The sequence below is a fragment of the Caenorhabditis elegans genome, chromosome IV, assembly GCF_000002985.6.
Source record: "Caenorhabditis elegans chromosome IV".
Lineage (NCBI taxonomy): Eukaryota > Metazoa > Nematoda > Chromadorea > Rhabditida > Rhabditidae > Caenorhabditis > Caenorhabditis elegans.
In genome coordinates this window covers 8,585,232-8,612,086 of record NC_003282.8, presented here as the reverse complement: position 1 = coordinate 8,612,086, position 26,855 = coordinate 8,585,232, and the positions used below count along the sequence as shown (strand labels likewise).

Here is a 26,855-nt window from a genome sequence, read left to right as displayed (position 1 = left end):
ATGTGGCAGACTACACTTCGGCATCTCAAAAGGATAACAAGAATGTAGGCAGGTAAGCGTGAAACAGAAAACTTTTTTGCCGTGAAATTCGATTAATCTGTTTTAGAAACTAACTTAAATATTCAAAAAATCCATTCAAAATTGGTTTTCCACGTTTCCCATTTTTCGGAAAAGTTTTATTTCTGCAAAATATTTGTTAAAAATGACTACTCTCAACGAACTTACCGACGATTATATTGATCTGTTTATTGCAAAGTTGAAAGCTGATATCGATGTAAGCTTTCTGATAACATTTACTATTTATTCTATTTGCATTCTTCTATAATTACTGTTTTTAGACTAAGTCGTCATCCATGCCAGCTAGAAGTCCACCCCCTTTGTCACCAGCTTCCACCGAAAAAACAGCTGATAATCAGTCTTCACTTCTTCAGAAAATCGATATTGTATCTCTTCCATGGATCATTGAAACAACATTTTATTGATTGATTTATTTATTGATTATATAAAATTTATTAAAAGAGAGAGGAAAATACCGGAAGTTTTAACAGTAGAACCCGCAATTTGCACAATGATTTCACAATTTCTAGTCATTTGTCAAATTAAAAAAATCATTCGTTCAACAAAGTAACGAACGAATAATGAGATCTTAAAATCAAAAAATGTCCGGTTTCGATTCGTGGCGAGGAGCTGTGCTTGTGGTTGGAAGTTCCACTGAAATAAAATATTTTTAAAAATTTAATCAAGAAAACAATTGATAACAAAACAACATAATGAATACAAACATATTTTGGGTGTATAATAATGACCGCGACCGCAAACAATATTATAAACTTAATTTGGTTTCTTTACTAAAATTAGCTGGCAAGGAAAATATTTCAGCTCAAATTTATGTTTTCAAAAAAAATAAGATTTGGTTTGAAAGAGAAAGAGGGCACCACCACAAAAATTTAGCGGCGGAGAACTAGAAACTTTTTGAAATAAAAGAAAGTATATGAAGTTTTTGCAGTGAATTTTTCTTTATTGTCGAGGTCTACAAAAGAAGATTTTCCAGGCATGAAATGTTTTTAGTGTAACTGAAGGTGAGCACTCTGAAAGCTTTGTGAGAAGTTGTATATGTATATATTACATTTTTAATAGAAATTTTTTTCACCCTAAAAATGTTTCGATTTTTTTCCAAATAATAAACATTTTCAAAAAAGCTTCCAAATTGCTTTCCTATCACAAATAATTTCAATTCAATAAATATCTGCAAAATCCACTTTTGGAACTCATTTTCAAACCTGGAAAGTTGTAAATAAAATACACTGAAAACACTTCAGGTCGGTTTTTTTAAAGTTCATGGGCAGAAAGCCTTTGAATTTTTTCGAAGGAAATTATTTGAAAATTCTTTCTTGAATGACACATTTTTAAAATTTTCTTTGAACACAAAATTATTTGCATAAATTGAATAATTTTGAAAACTTTGAAAAAACTTCATTGGAATTTTAAAATCTTTTCTCAATATTAGGTTTTTTTAAATAATTTTCCATTCACAATACTTTTAAATGCATGCTAAAACTATTTACCCCACAATATCAAAAAATGTACACAACTAATTCCACGACATTGAATAAAAAATATCATATTGATATGCTTACCCATAAGCATACTGCAATTGGATTGCTCAAATGTATTAGATGTTTCGAGGCGACCTTTTGGATTTTCTGTTGTGTTGTGATAGTTGATTTAATGAAGAATTGGAACAAGTTCTTAATTTTGTTTTCTCTTAGACTTTTGAAATTTATGAATATCAAAATTCAAATGAAATCACATTAAACAGAAGATGTGGAAAAGTAGAAATCAGGAAAAATAGGAGAAGCTCTAGACGAGAAGTTAACATTTTTGTTAATATACGGTATTTGAACATTTTCGAAAAACTGCTTGAAGCTAAACATTTTTTAAATATTAGAGAAGGAATGCCGTGAGTAGAAACCATGTACTTACGGTACTCCTTCAATATAAAAATTGAAAAATAGAAAAGCCCCATCTTAAATCAATATTTCCAAGTAATATCTTCCAAGCTACATTTTTTGCAAAATCAGATTTAGTTAAACATGAATATGTTGTTATTACAAACACATTTGCAACATAACTTCTATCTAATAACTAAATCACAACATGCTCACCTTTCTGACCTCCTTCGGCCACCCATCGAAAGTATTTTCGACATTTTGAGGTAACACTGAGCGCCCACGCATGAAGCATTATGAGCATTATATCAGCAAAATGCCAGATAAATGAAACGGAATCGGAATGATCACCAAGTGCTTCTGAAACTCAGAGGGATTATAATATTTAAAAATTAAAATCACTAACGTTTAACCAATTCCTTGTAAAATATATTGACAAAGAAGAAATATCCTCCCAAAAACAAAAGATAAAATATTGTAAAGAGCTGAAATATGAAAAATAAAAAGTCTTCGTAATATTTTTTTAATGACATACCACATAAAGATAAAATGGTAGCATGTATCTATCATTTTTCTTGAAAACCTGAAAACACGTAAATCCGCATATACACAGTCCAGTCAGTCCAATGTAAATACTGAACCATGGCAAACCAAGAAGACCCAATCCTATATTAAATAGGATAAAATAGGCAATGATTAGGCGGATTGTTGTCTGTAAAAATATTCTTTGAACTTGCATGTAAATAAGGTTTCTATAAAAAATCAAGGCTGCAATTTTTTGTGGAAACCTTTCGACAAAGATTGAAAGAAAATAAAAGAGGAACTAACCGAAACATGGACCCACCCAAAGAGACATCGGTGATGTCGGTCACTTATCGTGTCCATTTTCTCATTATACTGAAAGAAACTAGTTTATAGAAATTTGAATTTATGCAATTTACGCAAACAATAATGAAGCAAAAAAGTAACAAAAAATTTTTTTTATCAGGGAACGTAGGGAAATCTTACCGGTAAATCTACGTAACTTTACTTTCGTTATGGTATTCGAATTTTTAATCAACTTTTACTAATTTAGGAAAGTTTGAAAAAGTCCACAATTAGAAAATACTGCTGTTAAAATTGTTTTGGCCATGGAATTTGTATAAATATATTTTCAAATAAATTAAAAATTTTTTTTTCAACAACAACAGTAACATTATTGTTGCTTTAAATAAATATATATATATATATATATATATATATATATATATATATATATATATATATATATATATATATATATATATATATATATATAGTTGTGTTCCCGCACACTCTACAATGCACTTAAAAATATGGGCCCAAAAAATATTTGATTATATCACTTTAGAATTTTTATTTTAAGAATTACTTTCTTTGACCTAAAACTAGAAAAATGAAAGAATAAACTAAAATGAGTAGGTGGATATACCAAGGAATATGAATGACAAATTTATTCATTCGTAAATGAATAAATGACACTTTATGTCAATAAAATGAATGAAGAGAGCTGAGGAAAAAGGGGTAAATTTATGAAAACGGCAGGAAAAAACGAGCAAAATGACACAAAAAGTTGGATGTTTTATGAAAAAAAAAGTGCCACAGGTGTTTGATGGGAAGTGGAATGGAAATTTGGAGGAAGTGAGAGATAAGAGATTTAGAGAAAATAACATGGAGAGGCTTTAGAAGGTTTAGGGAAACACAAGGATTAGGGTATAAGACGTTTTTCAAAAAAATATGACTGATTTTTTCTTTTTCAGGCAAAATAAATTTTGCAAAACAAAAAAGATTTTATTTTCGATAAACAACTACTTTGGAATGTGCCCACAAATAAATCAAATATGTTTTTTGTCGGGCCTGACTATTAAATTTTTAAAATAAATTTTAACAAAAAGGGGAAAAGGGTCAACAACTACAGATAAAACACCATACGATAGTTTTCATATGAATATGTTTTCTAAAGGAATATTTTCAAAAATAAAATTAAGCCACAGTAAATTATTTTAGTTTATACCCATATTTACTGTAGAGTTGTCGCTTTTATGAATACAAAAAATTCAATTTGTAGATGCTTTTTTACAGAATTGGACACTTTTGTGAACTAGAAAAGTTGTTTTTTTTGATTGTTAGAATTTACCTCACATTCAATGGCATTGTCAAAAAAAAAGACTGAATTAAAATGCTACGCGATTCTTTATAAACATTGATTATTGCAAAATGATCATTACCTACATAAGCAGTCTTTAATTTCTTTAATTTTAAATTTTCGTATCGGTATAGGTTCAAAAGTGGTAGAATTATATAATTTATTACTAATAAATCCGTTGAATGATAAAAATGATAAAGCTCATATATTTAACGTGCGACCTGCCGGTCCGAGAGTAAAACGAAGAAGTGACGATTTCCTTGCGCGGTGTCGACGTGTTGGGGTTTGATGTGCATGTGTGGTAGTACTGTAACACTCGTGACGTGTGTGTCTTTTGGCGCGGCTTTCAAACAGGAGTTTCCCGGCTTTGTCGTTGTTGATGACTTCGGTGGATTGTAGTGAGCATTTAGAATACGGATGGACTTCGTAATAATCATAATAATTCTTTAATATTTCCTTGACGCATTTCCTGGGTATTAATATCATTTCTTAAGTCGTGATCGGCGGAATATCAGTATTCTGCGTATTCGCGACACCAAAAAAAAAAATTTAACTTCTATAGTTTTTTTTTAAATAAATGATAACATTTTGTGTAAAATTCGATTTTAAAGAATTTGTTTTTCTGGTATTTTTTTTTCTCTTCACACAAACTTTCACAATGGCAAGAAAATCAAGAAAAACAAAAACACATTGTCTTCTAAAATTTATTTCATGCAGAATGAATGAACAAGATTAATTTCTCAGTCTCATTGGAAAAGTTGTGGGACAACAATAAAAAATGAGCAAGAAAAGCTATAAATCGTGAGCATTGAGAAAATTAATTTCTTTCCCCAATACCGAGACACCGCCCCTTTTGAGAAATATTTCTCCAAGAATAGATTGAAATTATAATCTCGTTGTTATTAATCAACAGCTTGTCAAAATTTAGATTTTATATTTTGACTGAAAAATAATAATGCCGCTAATATTGAGAAAATAAAAAATTAAATTGGGCGAGTGGATTAAATCAATAAAATTATCAGTAATCATTTCATCCAGTGATTAACAAGTGTTTATCTTTTCGATTTTGAGTGTAATAAAAATTTATTCTTTGTTTTTTATAAGATTTGTTCAATCTTGCTATATGTTTCCCTAGCCTGAAAATTTTCGACAGCAAGGGACATGGCCAAAACCTTAAGTAAACACAGTTTTCGAAAACAAAAACTGCTCTCTAATTCTATTTACTTTCAAATATATAGTTTCAGGAAATTGTCTTGAAGTAGAGGAAAGTAAAAAGAGCAAGCATATTCTCTTGTCCATCTCATTGGATCCAATCCCAATTGGGAACTGTCTCCAAAGAAATCATAATTTGCTCAAAAATTGGACAGTATTTAGTAACCAGGGCGCGAAGAGGGTGACTGAAGAGGAGGAAAAAGGCGACTCCTCCTTAAGGCCCGTGATACGGAATTTTAAAATGGGCGTAATATGATTGTGCTTTTTTTTTACAAAAAATTAAAAGAAAAATCTGACTATGAAAAACAGATGAGCATGGTTTCAATCGCACAAAAGATCATTTAAAGAATTTTAGAACACAATTTGCGTGATAACAGGTGTCCCAGAAAAAGAAAAAAGGTTTCGAGTTAAAATAAAAATAAATGTAAAAGATGGAAAAAAGTTTGAGAGAGGCAAAAGGTGTCCGATTACATGATCAGATGCACTGGCAATGAGTGTTTGATGGATGATAGACAGGTGGCCACAAAGGACAATTCTTAACTATTTCCGGTAAATTGTAAAATTTTTTTTCAGTTTTTTTAAACCTCTAACCCCTATTAATTTAAGTAGAAATTAACAATTATAAAATTAGGTTAAGTTTTTAATTTCATCGGTGAATGGGTCTGAAAAGTTAAAATTAACCTCAAAAATCATTCAAATCACAAAACTTAAACGGATGTTGGTCGGAAATAACTGAAAAAATTTTGATACATTTGAATAACGTACGGAGGTTTTGAAAACAAAAATTAGGCGGAAACAGTAATCTTTTTTGGAAATTTAGATTTTATTTTCGGACATGTAAAGTATTAAATATTTTCAACTAAATAAATATTAAAAGCAGAGTAGTGCCAGTGGGGAAGTCGTTAACAACTATTCCTATGATGCAAAATTACCAAATTTCACAGTAAAACTTAAAAAAGTTTGGAATCATTATATTAATAGTCAAAAAGAGGCATGTTCGAATCTCTACAGTGGTTGAATATTAATACTTGAAACATAAGTAGATCTAGCCAATGAGATTTTCCAAGTTTAGGAATTACAGCTTCAATGAGAAAGCTTGCTGGATTAGTCGAAAATAAACAATTTTTCTGATTACCAATTAGTAAAAGTTGATCAGCATATTAAACTTCAACATCAAAAATATAGCGGGTGGTAGCTAAAAATAGCCGAAATAAAAATGATCTCATTGATGCGAAAAGGATAGAAAGTCGATGCTCATTTTATCAGAAGCCACACGAGGTTTTATCATTCACACTAATTGTGAATGAAAAAGAAAACAGAGAGAAATCTCTCATATCAGAATGATGTTTCGTTGATTTTTCAGAACTAGAATGAGCACAGGATGAAGGAAGCAAAAGAAGAAATAGAGAGAAAAAGAAGGATGAAAAAGAAACAGTTGTTGTTGTCATTCTCTTTTCAGAAGACTGACTGAGAAAAAGGAGTAGAAAATGGATGGAAGGCAGGGGACACAGGATGTCCCAAAATCGCCGCCGGTGATCCTTTCTCTGTCACTCTCCACTTCTAACAGAATGTCTATGACAATCTTCTTAAAAACTTGAAGACACAGCGTATACTCCAATTTTGAAAATATTGAATTCTCTGGAGCAATTTTTGGATTAGAAACAATTGCAGAGTTGTGTGGACAACAACTAAGTTGAACTTTTTTTGTCTGCAAACCAACAATGATTTCATATGGTTCTTTTTTTGTCATATTTTTTTGTTGAACATTTAAACAATTCCAGAACTTCAAATCGAAAATTTACAAAGGTTCAACTTCGAAAATAATACGACTGTGATTTTTAAAATTTTTATTTCTGCCTAAAAAATTGTGGGAAATATTTTCTTGGTTTTTCAGTATAAATGACTTCAAAATCGTTGTCGCTGGTTTTTGAATTTAACGTCACATTTGACTATACTTTCTCCATCAGTCTTGTAGTCCTACATACCAATCGAAAATTAGGTTTGCATGCTAACTTAACAAAGAAGAATTCATTTAAAATATATTTTTGAAGCTCACTCACTAGAAAAAACTTTAAAAACTCAACAGTAACCGCTCGAAACAAGCAGAAAAGTTTAAATTTTTTACTGTTTTCCTAATTACACTTCTCCGTCTGATAATAAAATATTTGAATAAACTTTGAATCCGTTTCAGAAAAGTGAAATAAGAAAAGGAAGGGAAATAGGGATTTCGAAATTGGAAAATTCAAATTGCTTTCTTCCCTCCGGAAATAGAGAAACAAGTAAGTAAAGTGCTCAAAAAGAATGACGAAAAAATTGAGAAGAAGGGCAGGAAAGAAAAATTGATGACTATTTTTAGACAAAACAACATTAATTTCATGTTTCTGTGGAAGTCCATGCAAAAATATACAATGAATTTATTCAATTTATTCTGTTAAATACTGAGAAGACAGATTCTTAAACCATCCGCCGTGTTCACGGAAATTAATTGTAATACAGGATTATACAAAAGTGAACAGAGAGTTTTCAAATTTTCTGGCAAATTAAACAAAAAGTAAACCAGAATGGAAAATGTGTGGGCACACCAGAAACGCGCGGCGATTGGAAATTTTGGGCATTGTAGTTTCCGACATTAATTAAAATTTAAAATCAAAAAATTATTTGTTCAGTTTGACAGACCATTGGGATCAATGATTACCCATAAAGATGTGAAAATGGAGGAGTTATCGTAGAGCAATGTGAAGATGCTCCGTGAGCACCCATCTTCAATGTCCCATTGGGAATTCTTATTTTAGAATGAAGAAATACACACAAAAAATGGATGAACGACCCTCGCAAAAATGGAACGACTGAAGAGAGGGTGATTCATGGAGAAAAATTGCCGAAAAATTGAACGAATTCTAGATGAAATCGCTTGGGTTTTGTGTGAGAAAATGCTGAATTTTGACCTAGAATACAGTAAACAGGAAAAAATAAGCAAATGAAATTAGCCAATTTTCGAAATCCAACTGATACTGAGAACATCTCCAAGAAGCTTATTTCTTGACAAAAAATAAGCTAGTAAAATGTTTATATTATAAAATAAAAATATTAATTCTTTGCATTTTCCTCATCTCTCTTTTTTTGGGCCTCAACATATGAAGATGGAAGTCCAAGTCCTCTCTGAAAAATATTATCAAAAATTCCAATTTTGTAATTCGTAAGAACTCACAATAAAAATTCGTTGTTTAGGATTCATCACAGGTTTCTGCATTTTTCGTCCAATCACCACATCATAGTTGCTGAACCACATCCAATGAACAAAGATGATCAGAGAAGATAAAACAACTGAATATTTTTGTACAGTTAAACTATATATCCCGGAGCTTGGCTCACTCACTTCCTCGGATGAGAGCAAGTGAGAAGGCAAAAAAGAGGCACCTCAGTGACTTATACACGTATTCGTTTTCTTGTGAACTTACCATAAATCGCTGCCCCGAACAATATTTTTCGAATAGTCGTCTCGATCATATTTTACAGTTTCTTATATATGTTTACAAATAACTAACAACTGTTCTTGAAATTATTTGATTTTCACCGACGTGTCAAATGGATATTTAATAAATAGAGCACGCTAATTTCGTTGACGTTCTTTAAAAATATTATGGAGTTTTAAAATGCCGTATTTTTGACATTTTTAAAATTGTTAAAGCTTTTAAAATTCCAGAATAAAGTAATCTAGCTGAAATTAATTTCTGTTTCAAGATTACTTCAAAATATGCAAAATTGTTTCATCAGAGAGGCTGGCTTTTCCAATAATTTAAAAACAACTTTTACCTAATATTTGAAAAATTAAAAACTATTTTTCTACGAAAATTCAAACAGCTCGAATAAAATAATCTAGCTGAAATTAATTTCTCTCAAGCTAGCCTCTCTGATGAAACAATTTTGCATATTTGGAAGAAATCTTGAAACAGAAATTAATTTCAGCTAGATTATTTTATTCAACATACCTACTTCTGTGGATCAAGTAAATCCTATAATAAACAAAAAAGTTCTCCTGAACATTCAATTTCGAGCTTGTTTTTGTAATTGATGACTTTCCGAGATCATTAAATTCAAACACCAGATGCTGCACAATTGTTTAAAAATTTTCACTACATTGTTTGTCTGATTTTTTAAGGATCAGATCAAGAATCAACAGAGGGATTCCCTTTCACGGTATCTTTATTTGATCTTTTTATTTTTATTGCATGCTTTAATTTTATTACCATGACGACGGAGATAACGACGACGAAATCGTTAAATTTTCTATTTGATCATGATGACATCCATTTCTTTGATCGAAAAAAATTGTCAGAAAAACAAGTGCCCGCCCTCATTTCTATGTAGATTTACGAAGAAGATAACTGGAAAAAAGGTTGATCTCTCAGTGTTGATGAAATGTTGAAACATTTAGTCATCTATGTCTTTATAAATTTTTTTATAAATTTTTTCGAGTTTTGCAAGTTTTTGATAAATGATTTTTGCTCAACCAGGCCATATTTTTCGATCAAGACCCGATTCATCTTTGCAACAAGAAAGTAATGAAACTGGTTTTTTTTCATGCCAACAAAACTGTATTGTCCTTGTGCAAAATACAAAAACGAGCATTTTTTGTTCTCAAAAAATATTTAAGCCTTGCAGACATTTGCATAACTGCAGTCTTTATTACATATATATTTTTGAATAAAGTGAAGAATATGTTCTTTGACAGCATTTGAAGGCGCCACGTTTCTTGAAAAATCAACGGTTTCAGTTTCTTGATTCAATGATAGGTTAAATGATGCGAAGGTGACGAAACAGTTCACATTTTTCAGTCAACAAGGAATATTTTATAGAAAATTCGTGCAGTGTAGGTAGATAGAAGTTTTAAATGTTTTGGAAAACCCTTTTCGTAACTCTTACCGTATTTTTTCCAAATTTCGTTTGTTCAGAGCTAGTTCCAATTTAAATTAATAATATGTACTTAGAGACTCTAAGACATTTTTCAGGTCAGACTACCGACAATTTATTCACAAAAAGTCTGGAAAATTGAAGGTTATTGAAAAATCTATCCTCATAAACAAGCATTTTTCTTTATATTTTTTCTAATTAGGAATTACCGTTGTTTGTCTTATTGTGTTGATCAAACAACTTTTGTCATCTGTCTAGAACTAGTCCAAGTCATTTGAATGCGATTAATCACCGGACATGATTCCATCACAATTCGCCAATTTTCCAATGTACCTTTTTTCAGGCAAAAATTTTGATATTTCAGTGTTTAACAGTTTGTAATGTGTTTTTTTCAGAACCAAAATTTTAAAGTGCTCTCCCAAATAGCACACTAGAGTTATTTATTCTGTTAGTGGTTTATTGCTCATTAATTATTTATTTTAATGGGATTTGAGAGTTTGGTGGTATGATTTTAATTTTGACACATTTGAGGGGTAATTAATTTTTCCTTTGGAACAATATTTTTCACTCCAAAGAATATGTTCTGTTCTACTTTTTTTTCATCAGAATGAAACAAATAAATCACAAGATAGTGTTTGATAATATTGGAACTTGGCGGGAATCCAAAATTAAATGATGTAGTGTAGGTGAAATATTCTGGGAAAACGAGAGATGATATTTTACGAACAATTTTGTGAACGAAAAAAAAAAACGGAATTCTTGTGTGTAAGTGTATCGGATGGAACTATGACAAATGGTCATGTGACACCCCTCAGAGGGGTTGGAAAAGTGTGATAAATTATCATTGTTATCACTAGATATGTTTGATTTTGTCACGGTTATTGATGATTTAGTAGGATTTCAGTAGAAGTTCGATACGGTCAATATTTAACTAATGATTTTATCAGATACGATATCCAGAATATCTTTGATTCCAAAATTTTCTTCTGTATCTCATCCCCTCAAATTATCTATTCTAGATACGGTATTTCCTTACGTTCGTCATGAATTTTCCTTATATTTTGTCTGTTACTTTCGTATACCTCAAAGTTCCTAAGTATTTCAGAAAATGGAAAACGGTTATTCTTGGTATATAGCCGTAATATTCACATTTGGAGAAACAGCGGGATCAGGTTTAGTAGCTCTTCCAAGTGCAATGCAATCACTTGGTAAATTGTGCAAATGTGATCCTTGAAATGTTTTTTTTTTCAGGATTTATGGGTGGTACAATTACTTTAATAGTTATGTGCTTGATCACTTATTACACTGCTACACTTTTAGGCAACAATTGGATTATCATGAAGACAAGGTTGGTAATTTCTGAAATATTCATTTTGATTGTGTAACTTATTTCAGATGGAGTGAATACTCTGAACACTGCCGAAATCCTTACCCTGAAATGGCACACAAAGCATTGGGAACTTGGATGGGGTAAGTCAGAAAATGACACTAACCTTGAGAAATTTAGATTTTCAGTATGACTACCAATTTCTGTACATATTTTACCGTCTTTGGTGGCACTGCAGTTTTCTCATTGCTTGCTGCTAAAACCTTAGCTGAAGTTCTCAATGGTTTTGGGATCGGAGCAACAATGTGCACAACTTTAATAACAGTTGGTCTAATTTTATGGCCGTTTGTCATGTTAAAAAGTCCCGCACATTTTTGGTAGGTACCATCAAAGCTACAGATATCGATGCAATGGCATTTTAGGCAAGTCTCTATTGTTGCTACAATATCCACTGTAACTGCTGTTGCGTTGATTTTATTCGGGTATTTTCTAGATGCTAAGGGATGCTATCCGGTGAGTATAAGTTTGAAAGAAACCCCTTTAATTATTATTTTCCAGCATTCTTCGTACCCTGATTTTACTCCGACCGCTGCCTCAAATAGTCTGGCTACAATCATTTTTGCCTATGGAGGTCATCCATGTATTCCAACAATTGTTCATGATATGAAAACTCCTCAGCATTATTTTCGATGCTTCTTGTTGAGTTATATTGGTAAGAATTAAGAAAATTCTAAATTATTTTGATTGTATCACTTTTCAGCGCTCTTTCTCCTGTACACTCCGGTGTCTCTCTTTGGTTTCTGGATTTATGGAGATAGTGTCAGTGATTCCATTATCAGTTCAATTCAAAATGATAGTCTTCGTCGTGGAATTTCAATTCTGATTGCAGTCCATGTCTTCTTTTCTGTGCTCATTATTGTCAATCCACTTCTACAAGCTTCTGAGCATCTCTTCAGAGTCAAGCATGGTGAGAAAACTGGAAACTGAAATTAATACATCTGGAAATATTTTTGTATTAGAATTTGGAATCGGTCGTTTTATTATTCGAAGTATCGTTTTCTGGATAATCATCTTCAGTGCAGCATCAGTCCCTAATTTTGGAGTTGTAGTAAACTTAGTTGGTGGATCAACCCTACCTTTATTGGTTCTGATATTTCCACCACTGTTTGCAATGTGTTTAGAAGTCAGACAGAAGTTGGAAGATGATGGTGCAAAAGAAGAATTCAGTCTAAAATCGTGAGTAAACATTTTTAACATTGATATTCTACATTCCAGTCAAAACTCACAACAAACTTTTCAGAATCTGGAAATATCACCCAAAACCTCGACTTCTCCTGGATATCTTTATCTATGGTGAGAAATATTTCCAAAAATAAACTTTTTTATTATTCTACCTATTTCAGTACTTGGCACATACGTAATGGTTCACTCAACATATCATTCATTATCTTCCAAATTTTTCTCTGAAAATCCTTCAACTCGTTCATGTTTTTCCACGTGGTTCAGTTCTTCTTATAATGTTCAGAATCTGACAATGACGTCATCATCTCATTCAACACATTTTCAGTGCTGTGGGGCTTTTAAAAATATCTCATTAACAGGAAGATCGTGCTTTTAACTGAAACTTTAATTGAGAAAACGTGTGATTTATTTGTTGTGTATATTTTGGAATTCAATTTGCTATTCAGGTGTCACAAATGTTTTCAAATTTTTTTTCTTTCATTGACAAACTTTCCATTTCCAAAACCTGACAGTACAATGCAATTTACATAAATAATCAAAAATAACAGGTAATTTTAACTAATATATTTATTCAGTTGAAACTGTAAAAAATTAAACTTAAAAAATACAGTATTTAAAAAATGTCTTTGATATGGCAAATTTCCCTGAAAATTGAAGATTATTCGTATGTTATCCAACAAAATGACTCTTACCCCATGTTGAGTTTAATCCAAAATCACATTATTCTTTTCCAAACTCGGAACTGACTCTTCCTGAAAAATAATGAATTATTTTCAAATATATCGCGTTTGTGGGAACTCACAATTTTATTGAACCCAATATCACATCATCTTTTTCATTTGCAGTTGTCCATTGTTTTTATTGATCTGCAGTGCCACACTTCGTGATATTTAAAGGAATCATGTCACAGTAACTGAAAACCAAAATATTTTACAGTCACAAACTAAACAAAACTGTTTGAATAAAACACATGCAAAAAACTCTAGTATCAGATTTCTAAAAAAAACTATTGTGAAATTTGTATCAACTATAGGTTTATTAATATTAGTTTATAGATAAATTGCTCACGAATGTTTCGGATAAAAAGGAATAACTTGAATTTTTAGTACGAAAAACTCCATTCGGTTATTGTCTATGGATCAAAAATTTGGAAACCCAGAGTTTTCGAATGTTTTAATTTGAAACTTACATTATTATTTGTTCCCAATATCAATCATACTTTTCATCATCAGCCCACATATATCAACTCTTTTCCATTTATCGTTTATATTGAGATTTGATGTTTCAGCAATGCCAGACTTCATGGTATTTCAGTCCTGCACAGGGGAAACAGCAGTTTTGGAATTCTTTCTGAAAATTAAATTTAGAGTTGATTAAATGCAATATTGAAATATAACTCACTTTTTAAAAATAGCATAATTTGAAAATCATTTTGCTCGATATACCGGACAGAAGCAAAAAATTTGAAAATAAAAGTAAAAATCAATAAGAATAAAAGAGACCACCACTCAGGCGGTCATTGAAAGCGAATGAAAAAGACTCGAAATCTACTTCGACAATCTAACCACGGAGAGTTTAGAGATACCATGGAACGCATAGATTATATGCTGGAAAGGAGAGCGTAGAGAAATAGTGTGCACTCTCTAGAAATCTCGTTCTCTCTAGCAGCAATGCTTAGGAAGGTATACAGGTCAGCCGTAAATGGTCAGTCTTCTTCTTGACTACCAAATGAGAGGTGTTCATTCAAACGAATATTAAAGTGATTTTTTCAAAAGGGCTTCGACTACATCCTGCCGAAAATTGTAGTTCAGATTCCGGATCAATATATGTCTTTGGAAAATATGAGAAAGAAAATGCACAACCATTTCCAATCATTCATTGGAAAAATCGATTCTTCTTATGTATGCAAAATCCAGAAATCAACAACGATTACGAAAAAATTCAATTTAGAACATAAAATAAAATAATTCTGAATTATTCATAATCTGAGGATTTCATGAAAAAGCTTCAGAAAAACGATGGAAAATATTCTTGCAGATAAATATCACCAAACTATTGATTAACAAACGCTTACCACGCAACAGTTGGGATTAAACATGTAAGAATGCTAAAAATTGTGATTCAAACGTTTTGATGAAACACTGAGAAATTTATTGTTCATATGGGATCTGACGGTGAATTAAGAAAATTACTCCACCTATGAATCGTAAGAAATGTGATTTGAAAACTGGAAAATTAACAGCACAAATTTATTCAGAAAATTTAAAGTTACTTCTTCCCTCTTTTTCCACAAGCATAGCCTCTAACAGTTCTGACATTTTCTGCACCAGTTGAGACTTCACATACAACAATCATCCAATCGATTTGCTCCCCATTGTAGATCATCAGATACAGTTGGAGTACGAGCAGCAAGAAGAACAACGCATTGATCAGTACGATTATAGTTGTTATCTGGTTGATTATTGTTCCAAATAAGACCATCAAGTCCTGAAGCAGATCCATCTGTCCATTGAAATGAAGTCAACGTATTACAGTATTTAGAGAGTCGAGACGCCTTGCAAAGAGTTGTTCTTTTGGCACCAATCCAAATGGATCCACTGCCTTGACTCATGGTACCAAGTGCTTGTTCTGAAATTTTTATAGATGTGACAATGTTCAATGTTTCTAAACTCACGCGTGACATAACTAATTTCCCGTTGATTTTGTACACCGGAAAGGGTAGCGCCATAATTTTTTTGACAAAGCTTTTCAGCATCGGCTTGAGAATGTGTTCCATTGAATACTTTAATACACCATACACCAGATGGTCGGTTGAACTTTAACCATCCCGGCTCACACGGTTTCTAAATTTTTGATTAAGAAATTTATGAGTTTTATCAGAATAATAATAATTAATATTATTCACTAGTGAAGCGAGCTAGTCATTTCGACAAATTTAGTGCTTAAAAATTTAAATAAATTTATGACTCACCTTAACCTTTCCACCTCCATTGTTTGAATCATCTGGGAAAACAAAATGATATATAATTATTAAGAAAAAATAAATTTGTTTTTTCAAAAATGAAGAGCTAGTACTGTCTAGTTTCAGTTATATAACTGCTCAATTGCTACCTTCACAAGTTTCCTCATTCGACGTGGCGAATATGAGATTTCCGAAACATCCGGGAAACACGAAAAATAGGAGAAATATGGAAACCTGTAACATTTTATTATTTGCAGTTTCTCCGTCATTTTGTACTTTTATACTTTTCGGAAAACGTAAAAGCATGATAAAAAAGGTTCATCAATAAAATTCTGTGATTCAGCCCAGATATGAAAAATGAAACAATTTTTGAGAGTTTTTGTGCTTTATCTGAAAGGCGAAGTAGCATATGTTTAAGATCCCTTTAAACAACAACATATTTTCATAGGACAACGCTAAAATTTTAAAAATGCTTTATTCAAACGGACGACTAGTATGTTAATAGAAAAAAAAAATTGGTCCCTTTGGAATAACTCATATTTTTGAGGAATTAAAAAAAACACTTAGGTTTCTTGTTCAAACAAAAACAAGTAGAAGCCATCAAATGTCTGGATGACGTTTTTTGTTGAGAAACGTCATCCAATTGCAAAAAATACAGAATTAACTAGATACAAAGCCAGGTTATCATTTCATACATTAGTTTAAAAATTTATAATTTTTTCCAAAGCAATTTCCAAACAGCAGTTTTCTAGAAAACGATTGTTTTCAAAATTAAACAATTCTATGTACATAAAACTATAAATTATTACAGCCCCTGCAGTGTATAAAATATAAATTTCCTGTTCACCTTCTTCATTCATATTTCAATGTTCCGTCTTTTTCCAATTTTCTTATGTATTTCAATGTGCATTGCCTTCAAATTATTTGATGTGGATGCAACTACAAGATTTCATTTCAATGGAACAATAATTTGTCGAACGCCACTGGAAGGATCATTTGTGCAGATGCTTGCAGTTTATGAAGATGATTTAACGTGAGATTAGTTTCAAAACAGCATTACTATGATATAAGTAATTTGTAGCTCTGATGACTTGCTTGGAGCAACCACAAACTTCGTCCGAACTGAGACTGGAATGGCCTTTAGTATCGATGTTACGGATGATGGTGACGGAGCATATGATGTGAGTGATCTGCAAATCGAAATGATTAGATATTGGATTAAAGTTTTACAGACCGACTACGAAATATCGTTTCTCATCAAACACAATTGCACGCATAATGGAGAAACTATAGAAACTAGAGTGGAAGTTAAAAGCTTTCCGGTTGTAAATGGGTAATCTCTCAAATTTTGGAGTTGGAAGAAAACTGACAGCATATTTCAGAGATCTGTATCACACTGAGCATGTTAATTTGTCTCGTTTCCTGGACAACTGTATTTTAAAAAATTGAAACAATCTAAAAGATTCTGTTTGCATAAATGATTTATTCTTAGTATCCCCATACTGTTCTATACAAACCAGCTTACGACTCCGATTTAAATGAAATTTTCATAGAATTATGATAATAAAGTTCATCATTCTATGCGGACACAAATCTCACATTTGGAGCCCATGACTCCATTTCGTTTTTCTTGAGCAAGTCTATGGTAAAATGTTCAGTCTGGTAGCACGTCGTTAAATTTTTGAAAAATAGAAAAAATGAAATATTTCGTTGAATTTTTTATGAAAATAATTTTATAGAACCGAAAATGAAAACAGAGAAAACGTTCAAAAACCCAGTGACGAATTATGGAATGGATACATGTAAAAAAAGTGTTTTGTTTGAAAAACGGGGAAATGTGTGTGAATCGGGAATTCGCAAAAGAAAAACAGGAGTAAAACTGATAACATAATTATGATTATGAGAATGAGAGGAAAATCAGGATAGATAGAAGAATTTCGAAATAGAACTTGATAGAGAATTAGAGTTTTTGGAAATGGAAGAACAAATGGGAAAACCAATAAAATATCTAAAGCTGGTTATGAAAAATGTGAAAAAAAATTATGGAGATGGGGGGGAAAGAAGTTGCATAATTTTAAGCACCTTTCCGCCTCTGACGGATCCTGAAATAAATACATTGAAACTGAGAATTTAAATAGTTTAAAAAATAAACTCACTTTTCCCTCAATCTTTCAGAGATCCAATCCACGCATCGATCATAAATGATGGAAATAACAGCTGTCACTGTGGCAACGGCAAGTATTATGAATCGGAACTCTTGAGGCATCTGAAGACACCCGAGGAAGTACTGGATAGGTGTAACGTAGAAAACAACAATTGCTATGCATGTCTATAAAGGGATTGTTGGAAAGAAAGTCGTTAATTAGGAGAAAACATATTGAATGTTAACTTACAACTGTCACTCCGATCATACTAATCAAGAAAGCCTTGTTGGATGCAATGGATGCTCGGTATGGCGGTCCTGCGGCGAAAACAAAGTACAAGACAATGTAGTGGAAGAGAGAGACATAGAAGATTGCAGTTCCCTGAAAAATAGTTAATTTTATAAGAAAATTTGAAATAAAAACTACCTGAAGACTCTTTCTATCTTCGTCATTATCATGATGCGTTGGCATGAATGGAATGAACCACGACTGCATCGTGATCAAGCAAAACACTGCAACTTGGGCCATTCCTCCAATTGCAAGCTGTCCGAACAATGATACCATTGATGCCGTTGACAAAATTGAAGTAGGAGGTGGAGTGCTCGCGAGTTCTTTGTGAGCTCGGGTTTTCGAGGAAAGGAAGGCTAGATTCGTGACGATTGCGATGTCAATGAAGAGGAATTGCATTTGCGAATAACTCGTGGCAATCCAGTACAGAAGAAGGATCGATATGAATTGTGTGAGCGAATATCCAGCCATGCATAAGAATGCTGAATAAGATGTGACGAGTGCAGCTCTTCCTTCCGAGATCAAAGTTATCACACATCGAATGTCAGCAACCTGAAACTTTTTATGTTGGATGGATACACTTAGATTGTAAAATATGGTGAACTAAATTGTTATAAAACTTACCTTCGAGGTGAATGGAGCCGCAATCGATGCTTCAGCCTCCGATAGTGAGATTCCCGCGTGAGCTGCTTTCAGAGCAGCACAATCATTAGCTCCATCGCCACACATAGCGACCGTCTGCCCAACGTCTTGAAGGTGTTCCACGAGTAGTTGTTTCTGTTCTGGTGCCATTCTTGCAAAGACGTTGCAGACGAGAACAAGTTGATCCAGAAGATCCGGATACTCGTGTGTGACCACAGAAAACGTTGATCCCGAGATGGCAAATTGACAGTCCTTGTTGGTCATTTTGGTAAGATCGACAATTTTTGGTTGTCTTTCTGTGTGGTGATCTTCTTTCTGAAAATTATTAATTCGTGATCAATTTTATCATAGAATATAATGCTCACTTCTCTGATAGTAAGCACAGTCCTTCCTCGCCTATCGACAACTCCATTCTCATGTTCTATCAAGTATGCGGACTTGTTTGGAACTATTATTCCACATTCTCGTGCTACGGAAAGCGCTGTGAGCAAGTTGTCTCCAGTAACCATGACACTTCGAATATTGGCCCTGTAAAAAGGTTATAGTTGGTTAAACTGTTTTTCTTGTGAGAGAATTAAATTGAATGTTAAATATTGGAAAAAAAAACGTACTCATTCAACTTCTGAATAACTTCTGTTGTCACTGGTTTGAGACGATTCTCTAAAGCAACAAGTCCAATAAGAGTGAGATCGCATTCAATCGATTGTCTTGGAGTTTTTTGAACTTCTGATCCAACAACGAGTTCCTTCTCGGCTACAGCAATTAGACGATAACCATGTTGACTGTATTCTTCGACAATGTCCTGAAATATAACTATTGAGAAATTGAGCAAATAATAACATTTTGGTTTAAAATAAAACATATAGCTTACATGGAAATTCTCAGGTACAGTCTCCGGTCTGCATAGTGACATTATCATTTCTGGACTTCCCTTGCAATAAGCTTTCATTGAATCTTCTTCGGTTACGATAACAGACTGCCTTTGAAGCCCAGAGCTAAACGTGAACTGCTTGACGATTTGGCAATCTGGAAGAGAACTGTCCTTCGGTGGGCGGATGAGGATAGGCTGAAAATTTGATTTTTAAGTATAAATTTCGATTAAAACACGCATACCTGAATTGATTCAATAGATTCATGTGATTCAGAGTCATCTTCTTCCAACGAATAGCCAGTTTGCTCAAACATGATGACGTCAAGTGGATCTCCATGAAGTTCATTATTGATTCTGCAAAATTATAGTTTTAATGTGTCACTACACTATGAAAACTTACTTAGACAGTGTGTGACAGGTCGCGATCGCTCGAACAACATTCTGGCAAGAGTCATTTGCAGCAATTTGCACAATGTTGTCCCCGATTTTTGCGTCGTTTACTACCCGTAGAGCATAAAAATCAAGTCCGTCTTCAGTTAGTGTACCCGTTTTGTCGAAACATACCTGAACATTAGAATAAGTTTTAAAAACTGTATAGAATAAAATCTAAATACATGAACTAGATGTAATACTTACCACGTCAATAGCTCCGCATGTATTTATGGTAGTAGGTGATATGCAATAAATGCTCTTCTGACGAAGGCGTCGTTGAGCGTAGAAGATACCAATTCCCATGACGGCTGAAATGCTCAGGAATTAATTATATCATATCCGCGTTTTATTTTTTGTAACACTAGCAAACACGTGAAAAGTGTAAAGGCTAACCTGGTAGAGCTGGTGGAACTACTATTGTTACGAGATCGAGCGCCCGAATGATAATTTTTCCAATTGAACTCCCACGGTAGAAAAGGATGAACGAGGTGTACATGAATCCAAAGAAGGCGACGATAGCAAGAACTCCAATGAACTGAAATAGACTGTTATTTTTTCAAATTCAATATTTAACAAATTCAATACTTACCTTCATCAATTCGCGGAAAAACTTGAAATCGGCAGGTTTCGGGTACATGATTGCTCGGATCAACTGTCCTTTTGTAGTGGAATATGCTGTTCGAATAACCAGTGCCTTCACATTTTGGCCCTTGTAGTATTTCGTTTGAAGGACTTTAGTCCCATTGAAAATGATATTTTTGCCATGTTTGTCTATTGAAAATATCTTTTCGTGGCCGTCGTCTGAGATTGCGCTCTGAAAAATGTTGAATAACTTTTCTCTTTTTTTGGCAACTCACTTTTGTTATCGGAATCGACTCTCCAGTAAGCATACTCTCATTGACAATGCAAGTTCCATTTAACAAAACGGCGTCGCAGTACATCATGCATCCTTGTGGTGGTATCACCAGAACATCTCCAGGGACTATTTCCGAACTGTCCAATGTCAAAACTCTTCCATTTTCTCGAATCACTTGAACCTCGTCGTGCTCAACGACCATTGATTGCAATCTCCTCTGCTGAGATCTTGTCTGGCGAAGTGTCATAATAACTGAATACAGTGACATCACAATGATCAGTGCTGCATACCAGACATAGTCGTCGATATACCAGACTGTTACACTGATTGCTTGGAAGATGTAGAATGGTGAGAGAACTTCCTTGTAGACAAGTTCGTAGAATGGACTCAGCTTGACTGGCATAACATTTGGGCCAAAGTATGTTCTTCTTAATGCAACGTCATCTGCTTTCAGACCAGTAGTTGGAGCACTCGAAGCCAAATTTTCTGGTGTCACATGAGAATACGCTCGAGAAGGAGTTGACCATTCACCATCTATCCACGTGTACTGGAGTTTCCGATACTTGAACCAGCGAAGTTCGTCTAACTCTGCTAGATTTCCATCGGTATTCGCAACAACAGTGTGATCAGTTCCTGATTTATTTCGATAGTAGACATTGCAGATGTCGTAACGATTGTGATTATCAACGACAAGAACCAAATCGGCATTTTCAACGGAGCAGCGTTTTCCACGGAACTGAATCAGACGTTTTGGGAACCAGTGGAGGAATAGTCGGAATATTCCGCAAGTTCCAAATGATAGGGCGTAGAAGAAGAACTGAAAATAATATTTTTATTGATATACCAATTTGGAGATGCTATGTTTTTGGAAAAAACCATACGACAAATTTTTCTGTAGTTTCTAAATTTTGTTGCTGCGGAACTCTCAAAGATTTTAACAGAATCTCGTTTAAAACATCTAGAGCTGTATCTTTAACTGACAACGCCCCACGTAATTTACTATCACAGTTTTTAAAAGACTTACTGTACGCCAAAATGTGGTCTTGTATGCTATAATATCAAATTCATGTTCGACATCCTTTTGTTGCTCTTTGCATGAGGAGGCGGATGGGGTGGAGGCGGTCGCATGCTGCGAATTTCTTGGACGGCGAGAGCCGCCAGGGCCCATACGATCGGCTTTATTCTGTAATTGAAACATTGATTGAAAAAATGAATGCAAACAAAAACTAAAGGCTGTAAAGGACGACAACATTTGAAAAATTGGACAGGATTGAGAGAAATGGATGGTGACGAGACTGACGTGGAAAACAAAATTTTGATAATATAGAAAACGAGTTAAATTTTAAAAAGAGATTTTTTTTAAAAAACAGTATGCAAAAACAATAATGGGCCAATGTGACTGAACTTTTTGCCAACGTTCGAAATCTCGGAAACGATTTCCAGTTGTAAGGTCACGTTCATTTAATTACTGGACAAATTTTGACTTGAAATATTTTTTGTTATTTATATATTTAATTTTGACTTGGTCCAGAATATGAGAACTATTTGGAAAGAAAATTAAAGTCTAAAATCAGTGGGATTATGGAAACGATTTTCGATAAAGACCCATGTTGAATAGTTTTCATGGAAAAAAGTGAAAAGTATTCAAAATTTCTTAGAAATCGATGTTTTGAAACTTCACAAATGCATTCAATGATCAGTCCAATCAGTTAAGTACACAAACATTGGGACAATACCCTGCTTAACACTAGAAAAAACAACTCGCAGAGGCAAACATTCCTCTAAAAATAGGAAGAAATACTGATCGAAAAAAGGAAGAAAATGAAGACAAACGAGAGATGAAACATTTGTGTAGGAGGAAAAGTGGAGATCGGAAATAGATAAGGATAAAATCTTATAATGAAAAAAAGTGGAGAAGGAAATATCGAGAAAAAAGAAAATATCTTCCATTTTCCAATCATAAATTTTATTGATTTTCTACGCTTCACGAGTAGCGTGTTTCATTTTTGCACCCCCTGTAATTCAAATATTTTCTGATTAAAAAAGCTTCTAGAATGTTTGTCTATCCCTAGACACGATGAACACATTTAGCTTTATTAAATCTGAGAAGCTACATCACGATTTCAAATTTTATCAGATATTTATCAAATTAGCTTTTAAATAAAGAAATTAAAGTGCAAAATTCTTTGCAGTTGGGAACAAAGAATTCGTGTTGAATTTTTCAAAAAAAAAAAGCGGAAAGGAGCAAAGAAGAGCAAGACCACCCCATTGCCGCAGCTGTCTGTTTTGTTGCACTTTTACTCAAACCCATTGAAAAAAGTGCTTTTCAACGTTAAATGGCAAGAGTTCAACGGAAATTTGAAAAACGGTTAAACGCGATTTGTGAAATCATATAAAAATTCGAAGATCAAAGATAGAATGGAAATGACAATGTGGATAGCGGAAGTTAGAGATCAGATTCTATACACTTGTGATCAAATACTTATTTTTGTTGGCTTGTGTAATGTGTTTTAATTTTATTACGGTGAACTATTTTAGAGTGATACATGTTTTTGCAACAAAAAAGTAAAATCAAATACTTTAAACTTAAGAATATGATCGTCATGGTTTAATTGATTCATTTGACGAATAAAGGTTCAAATTAAACTATTCTGGCAGACAATTGTGTACAAGTGAAATGTCTGGCAATCTAGTTGATCTATGAAAAACATACAATTGTTTTATGAATCTCCTGTAGACACCCTTATGTTCACTTTGAAGATTACTTGTTTTTAGTAAACTAATCTCTGCTAGATTCAACTAGTAATATTCCGAAGTTTCGAAAAATAACCGAGGGTTGAGTTTCCACACAGTGAATAAGCGCCCTTAGGACTGAAAGAGTTGAAGCGTGGTCACAAGAGGTTTTCGAGGGTCCTTATTCTTTGGCAGCTTTACATATTGACCACAAATTGAACATTAAACATTCGCTTCAATGTATTATATTCGATATCTTAGTATTATTCGAATATCAAAGCATATAGAAACTAAAAAATTAAAATTAAAAAAAAAAACTGGACAATGTGTGAGTCAACTGAATATTAATGTTATATGCGACAGAAATTCTATAAAAAAAACCTTGTGTTCCAAAAAACGTATGACGCTTGTTAGATTCTTTTATTCACTTCCAGGAAAACACACGTTTTATCGTAAAAATCCGAAAATAGTCAGACAAAAAGTGTCTGTGATGAGACGTAGGAGTTAGTCACAAGATATATTTCTTTCTTTTTCGGTGAAAACTTCATCCTAATCCTCTTCTCCATTTCTAAGAGACAGCACGAGGACACAGAGCTTCTTCTATTCAAGATGACACCCTCTTCAAAAGAATCTCGAGATTCTTGGCATTGAGCCAACAACACTTGAGGCAACACAACATAATCACATGTTTCAAAATGAAAAAAGTTTTTTTTGTTAGACATACCTAGCGTCTTACAGAGAAGAAATATTTAAAAAATTTTAAATTATGCCCATTTTGGAGTAATCATTCTAGGAGTAATGATCGAGAAAATCATAATTTTAGTAAAATTAAATGAATAATTAATTTAAAAAAAAACTAAATCTAAGACTTTCAGAAAAACCTTGGCACAATGCCAACAATCGCCTGCAGCAGTTCAAAAACTGACGAAATGGAGAGGAAGAAGGGACATAGAGACAGTGGGCAAAATGGCGAGAAAAAGTGACGATAGATGAGGAAAGCAGTGAGATGCCTGGTGTGGGTGCACTACGCACTCGTCCATGTCTCACAGAACAAAGAGATGAGATATTGGGAGCTAGTGAAGAGACGGCAGATATAAAGAGAAAGGGTCCCATCAGACACTTTGTTTGTTGAGTGACCGGTGACACATCATGTAAGAGCACGCAAAATGTAAGAGTGAACAGAGAAAACTGAATGTCTAGCTTCTCTGCACTGTCCTTTGAATCACGCCTGCCGCGAATTCAAAGTGTTCAAATGAAAAAAAAAAAAAAGATTTGTAGTCCGGGTTGGAAACACAACGCATGGAATACGGTAGATGTCGACGTTTATTTTATTGTAGCGGGTCGCTGATTGATTTGAAGGATTCATTCATTCGAAAAATGGGAACTACATAGGAAATCAAATTCCCAAAAGTCATATTTGTTCTGATACTTCCAAAATTTAAACTACTTTATCAATTAGCACTCTTTATATTTTAGAACTTCCACCAATAAAAGTCTTTCATGAAATCTGCAGAACTGTTATTGTCTTTCATCTAAAAATTATTTCAAAAATGTGGAAAATGTTTTTCTGCTATTAAAATTTTTCTGGAAAATGCTAAACTATAAACGATAACTTCACACTAGAAACACCACAGCTTACAGTGATCATATTTCCATTTCCTTAAACCGACTGAAATGCAGATTAAACTCGAAAAGAAACCCGATTAGATTTAAATCTGATGGCGTGGATTATAAAACGTCATTGTAATCGACTAACAGTTTTTGAGTTTTAGATTCAATAACTCCAATTAAAAGGGTTTTTTGTGACGATTATGGAAGTTTAAAGTTAATCACATGGAGCAGAGATAAATAATTTGATGTGTTTGGTGAGAATTATTAAGCTGTTTAGTTCTTGAATAGAGAATAATTTTGTGCTCTAGCTATGTTTATTGTATTGAAAAAAATATGTGGAAAATGTCCGATGGTGGTTTAAATTTTTGTTTACTTTCCAAAATGTTTGAAAAAATTGGAAACGAAAGCGAATGTGAGCGCATTAAAAACGAAAAACTGCACTGAAAAACCGGTTCGAATTTTATTTTTCCATTTTTTTTTCATATGACCTCATGAAAAATTGAAATTTCGCTGACACATGCACTTGGGACATCAAGATTGAACCAAAAATAGTAAAGACAATTGGATCACCAATTCACATGATTAAAGTTTTTTACAGTTTCAAGACAGTACTATAAAAGACGTCTTGCTAAACTTTCAAACAGTTGGCACACAGTCGAATTTAAATTTGGACATGGGGAAAACGAAGGTATGTAAATGTGAACTGGATAAAAAGATGGTAACTTACCTGTGAAAGTGTCTGGTAGTTATTGGTAGACATTTTTGAGAGTTAGTGAGTATACCGTATTTACAACTGCAAAAATGGGGCTTTCGCCAGTGAGAATGGTTTTCTGGAAAATTTGATGCAGCCATAAAATTGAAAAGTTTGAATTAAAAAAGCAATTACTTAACTTACTACTTAACAATTAGTTAACAAAAGTAATTAATTAATAGTTGACTTTTTCTTAATATTAAACTACCGAAGTGTAACACTATAGTTGAGAATGCTAGTTAGTGTTTTAAAAATTCACCGAGAGTTGTTTGAAGAAGATGTCTTTTTTAAAAATTGTATTGAAAAAAACTGTTTCATAACTCAATTTAAAAAAAAGGTAAGTATATAAAAATCTTACATTTTCTGCCAATATCAGCTGGTATAGAATAATTAGGAAAAGTCAGTCAATCCTAGACAATTGTCGAAATGTTTATGTCACTCTATTTAATTGTGCTCTGACTCCAAATGCTTTTCTTATCATTTATCACTTATCAATCAACCAATTTTCAGCCATTTTCAGATCAAAAACACTCCCAATAAACCTTTTTAAGCGAAACAAGACATAATTAATTCTGGAGAAACCCAGAGAAAAATGCAAAAACCGTATCGCCTTTCTGCTCTTTAAAGCCTATTTTCACTACAAAACACAACCAATTCTCTTGAAATTTTTTCATATTTCGCATCGTTTTTGCCGGAAATTTTTTGCTTGTTAACCATGGAGTCAGATGACTGACTTTGTTAGATGATAAGAATGATAATG

The 26,855-nt window shown here is 33.0% G+C and overlaps 7 protein-coding genes, 6 non-coding genes and 1 pseudogene across 18 annotated transcripts; 7 read left to right on the top strand and 7 right to left on the bottom strand.

Moving 5' to 3' along the window:
* The first annotated feature begins 150 nt into the window (after positions 1–150).
* Positions 151–522, top strand: F42A9.17 (uncharacterized protein). Its single transcript, NM_001307514.4, has 2 exons — positions 151–274; positions 339–522. Exons 1-2 carry the CDS (start codon positions 203–205, stop codon positions 480–482), a joined length of 216 nt encoding a protein of 71 aa, NP_001294443.1. The 5' UTR covers positions 151–202; the 3' UTR covers positions 483–522.
* F42A9.6 lies at positions 460–2,853 on the bottom strand. 3 transcript variants are annotated; one of them, NM_001372888.2, is made up of 6 exons: positions 2,778–2,853; positions 2,485–2,661; positions 2,356–2,434; positions 2,166–2,309; positions 1,638–1,703; positions 460–711 (listed from the first exon to the last, which is right to left on the bottom strand). In NM_001372888.2, the coding sequence occupies exons 2-6, from the start codon at positions 2,506–2,508 to the stop codon at positions 653–655; spliced, it is 372 nt and encodes a 123-aa protein (NP_001359943.1). In that variant the 5' UTR covers positions 2,509–2,661; positions 2,778–2,853; the 3' UTR covers positions 460–652. The 3 variants fall into 3 exon arrangements, with proteins under 3 accessions (NP_001359943.1, NP_001255313.1, NP_001379818.1); NM_001268384.3 differs by lacking the exon at positions 1,638–1,703 and having other exon boundaries at positions 462–711; NM_001392354.1 differs by lacking the exon at positions 1,638–1,703 and having other exon boundaries at positions 470–711; positions 2,794–2,852.
* A 306-nt stretch (positions 2,854–3,159) lies between these two features.
* Positions 3,160–3,246, bottom strand: F42A9.13. The gene has a single exon (NR_056317.1). It is a non-coding gene; the product is annotated as an Unclassified non-coding RNA F42A9.13 (non-coding RNA).
* F42A9.14 lies at positions 3,160–3,246 on the top strand. The gene has a single exon (NR_056318.1). It is a non-coding gene; the product is annotated as an Unclassified non-coding RNA F42A9.14 (non-coding RNA).
* Positions 3,247–4,246: 1,000 nt separating this feature from the next.
* On the bottom strand, positions 4,247–6,575 carry F42A9.18. Of its 2 annotated transcripts, NR_131585.1 has the most exons (2): positions 6,461–6,575; positions 4,247–4,582 (listed from the first exon to the last, which is right to left on the bottom strand). It is a non-coding gene; the product is annotated as an Unclassified non-coding RNA F42A9.18b (non-coding RNA). The 2 variants fall into 2 exon arrangements; NR_131584.1 differs by having other exon boundaries at positions 4,247–6,575.
* Positions 6,576–8,375: 1,800 nt separating this feature from the next.
* On the bottom strand, positions 8,376–8,910 carry Y59H11AR.10 (uncharacterized protein). Its single transcript, NM_001307662.3, has 3 exons — positions 8,784–8,910; positions 8,534–8,649; positions 8,376–8,484 (listed from the first exon to the last, which is right to left on the bottom strand). The coding sequence occupies exons 1-3, from the start codon at positions 8,830–8,832 to the stop codon at positions 8,413–8,415; spliced, it is 237 nt and encodes a 78-aa protein (NP_001294591.1). The 5' UTR covers positions 8,833–8,910; the 3' UTR covers positions 8,376–8,412.
* A 2,414-nt stretch (positions 8,911–11,324) lies between these two features.
* On the top strand, positions 11,325–13,585 carry Y59H11AR.4 (Amino acid transporter transmembrane domain-containing protein). The gene is made up of 10 exons (NM_069066.4): positions 11,325–11,444; positions 11,488–11,584; positions 11,632–11,706; positions 11,752–11,940; positions 11,986–12,076; positions 12,122–12,275; positions 12,324–12,530; positions 12,583–12,799; positions 12,864–12,916; positions 12,967–13,585. Exons 1-10 carry the CDS (start codon positions 11,345–11,347, stop codon positions 13,179–13,181), a joined length of 1,398 nt encoding a protein of 465 aa, NP_501467.3. The 5' UTR covers positions 11,325–11,344; the 3' UTR covers positions 13,182–13,585.
* On the bottom strand, positions 13,360–14,325 carry Y59H11AR.6 (annotated as a pseudogene). The gene is made up of 5 exons: positions 14,207–14,325; positions 13,995–14,155; positions 13,608–13,718; positions 13,498–13,557; positions 13,360–13,449 (listed from the first exon to the last, which is right to left on the bottom strand). Coding segments are annotated over exons 1-5 (541 nt in total).
* Positions 13,380–13,401, top strand: Y59H11AR.8. The gene has a single exon (NR_056316.2). It is a non-coding gene; the product is annotated as an Unclassified non-coding RNA Y59H11AR.8 (non-coding RNA).
* Positions 14,068–14,087, top strand: Y59H11AR.9. Its single transcript, NR_056315.2, has one exon. It is a non-coding gene; the product is annotated as an Unclassified non-coding RNA Y59H11AR.9 (non-coding RNA).
* On the top strand, positions 14,097–14,117 carry 21ur-13215. Its single transcript, NR_056314.1, has one exon.
* A 608-nt stretch (positions 14,326–14,933) lies between the features above and the next one.
* Positions 14,934–16,020, bottom strand: clec-181 (C-type lectin domain-containing protein). Its single transcript, NM_001038367.4, has 4 exons — positions 15,917–16,020; positions 15,777–15,808; positions 15,480–15,648; positions 14,934–15,433 (listed from the first exon to the last, which is right to left on the bottom strand). The coding sequence occupies exons 1-4, from the start codon at positions 16,008–16,010 to the stop codon at positions 15,144–15,146; spliced, it is 585 nt and encodes a 194-aa protein (NP_001033456.2). The 5' UTR covers positions 16,011–16,020; the 3' UTR covers positions 14,934–15,143.
* A 649-nt stretch (positions 16,021–16,669) lies between these two features.
* Y59H11AR.3 (ZP domain-containing protein) lies at positions 16,670–17,216 on the top strand (the record flags this gene model as incomplete). Its single annotated transcript, NM_069065.2, has 4 exons — positions 16,670–16,800; positions 16,849–16,948; positions 17,000–17,100; positions 17,150–17,216. The coding sequence occupies 4 exons, from the start codon at positions 16,670–16,672 to the stop codon at positions 17,214–17,216; spliced, it is 399 nt and encodes a 132-aa protein (NP_501466.2).
* Positions 17,217–17,470: 254 nt separating this feature from the next.
* catp-7 (Cation-transporting ATPase) lies at positions 17,471–26,104 on the bottom strand (the record flags this gene model as incomplete). Of its 2 annotated transcripts, NM_001380374.1 has the most annotated exons (16): positions 17,471–17,869; positions 17,924–18,096; positions 18,161–18,292; positions 18,338–18,751; positions 18,824–19,156; positions 19,207–19,369; positions 19,453–19,643; positions 19,713–19,907; positions 19,955–20,066; positions 20,113–20,276; positions 20,349–20,452; positions 20,538–20,679; positions 20,734–20,958; positions 21,002–21,817; positions 22,025–22,183; positions 26,072–26,104. In NM_001380374.1, 16 exons carry the CDS (start codon positions 26,102–26,104, stop codon positions 17,842–17,844), a joined length of 3,384 nt encoding a protein of 1,127 aa, NP_001367848.1. The 2 variants fall into 2 exon arrangements, with proteins under 2 accessions (NP_001367848.1, NP_001023543.1); NM_001028372.5 differs by lacking the exon at positions 26,072–26,104 and having other exon boundaries at positions 17,842–17,869; positions 22,025–22,168.
* Between the last annotated feature and the right edge of the window lie 751 nt (positions 26,105–26,855).

Excerpts from the sequence above, each read along its gene's own strand:
- F42A9.17 (NM_001307514.4), top strand. The coding sequence starts at position 203 with ATGACTACTCTCAACGAACTTACCGACGATTATATTGATCTGTTTATT. Across the intron at positions 275-338 it reads AGTTGAAAGCTGATATCGAT|ACTAAGTCGTCATCCATGCC; the intron begins GTAAGCTTTCTG and ends TACTGTTTTTAG.
- F42A9.6 (NM_001268384.3), bottom strand. The coding sequence starts at position 2,834 with ATGGACACGATAAGTGACCGACATCACCGATGTCTCTTTGGGTGGGTC. Across the intron at positions 2,435-2,484 it reads TACCATTTTATCTTTATGTG|CTCTTTACAATATTTTATCT; the intron begins GTATGTCATTAA and ends TTCATATTTCAG. Across the intron at positions 712-2,165 it reads GGCCGAAGGAGGTCAGAAAG|TGGAACTTCCAACCACAAGC; the intron begins GTGAGCATGTTG and ends ATTTTATTTCAG.
- Y59H11AR.10 (NM_001307662.3), bottom strand. The coding sequence starts at position 8,832 with ATGATCGAGACGACTATTCGAAAAATATTGTTCGGGGCAGCGATTTAT. Across the intron at positions 8,650-8,783 it reads GTTCGGGGCAGCGATTTATG|TTGTTTTATCTTCTCTGATC; the intron begins GTAAGTTCACAA and ends AAAAATATTCAG. Across the intron at positions 8,485-8,533 it reads CTAAACAACGAATTTTTATT|AGAGGACTTGGACTTCCATC; the intron begins GTGAGTTCTTAC and ends AATATTTTTCAG.
- Y59H11AR.4 (NM_069066.4), top strand. The coding sequence starts at position 11,345 with ATGGAAAACGGTTATTCTTGGTATATAGCCGTAATATTCACATTTGGA. Across the intron at positions 11,941-11,985 it reads AAAAGTCCCGCACATTTTTG|GCAAGTCTCTATTGTTGCTA; the intron begins GTAGGTACCATC and ends ATGGCATTTTAG. Across the intron at positions 12,800-12,863 it reads GAAGAATTCAGTCTAAAATC|AATCTGGAAATATCACCCAA; the intron begins GTGAGTAAACAT and ends CAAACTTTTCAG.
- clec-181 (NM_001038367.4), bottom strand. The coding sequence starts at position 16,010 with ATGTTACAGGTTTCCATATTTCTCCTATTTTTCGTGTTTCCCGGATGT. Across the intron at positions 15,809-15,916 it reads GAATGAGGAAACTTGTGAAG|ATGATTCAAACAATGGAGGT; the intron begins GTAGCAATTGAG and ends TTGTTTTCCCAG. Across the intron at positions 15,649-15,776 it reads ATGGAGGTGGAAAGGTTAAG|AAACCGTGTGAGCCGGGATG; the intron begins GTGAGTCATAAA and ends TCAAAAATTTAG.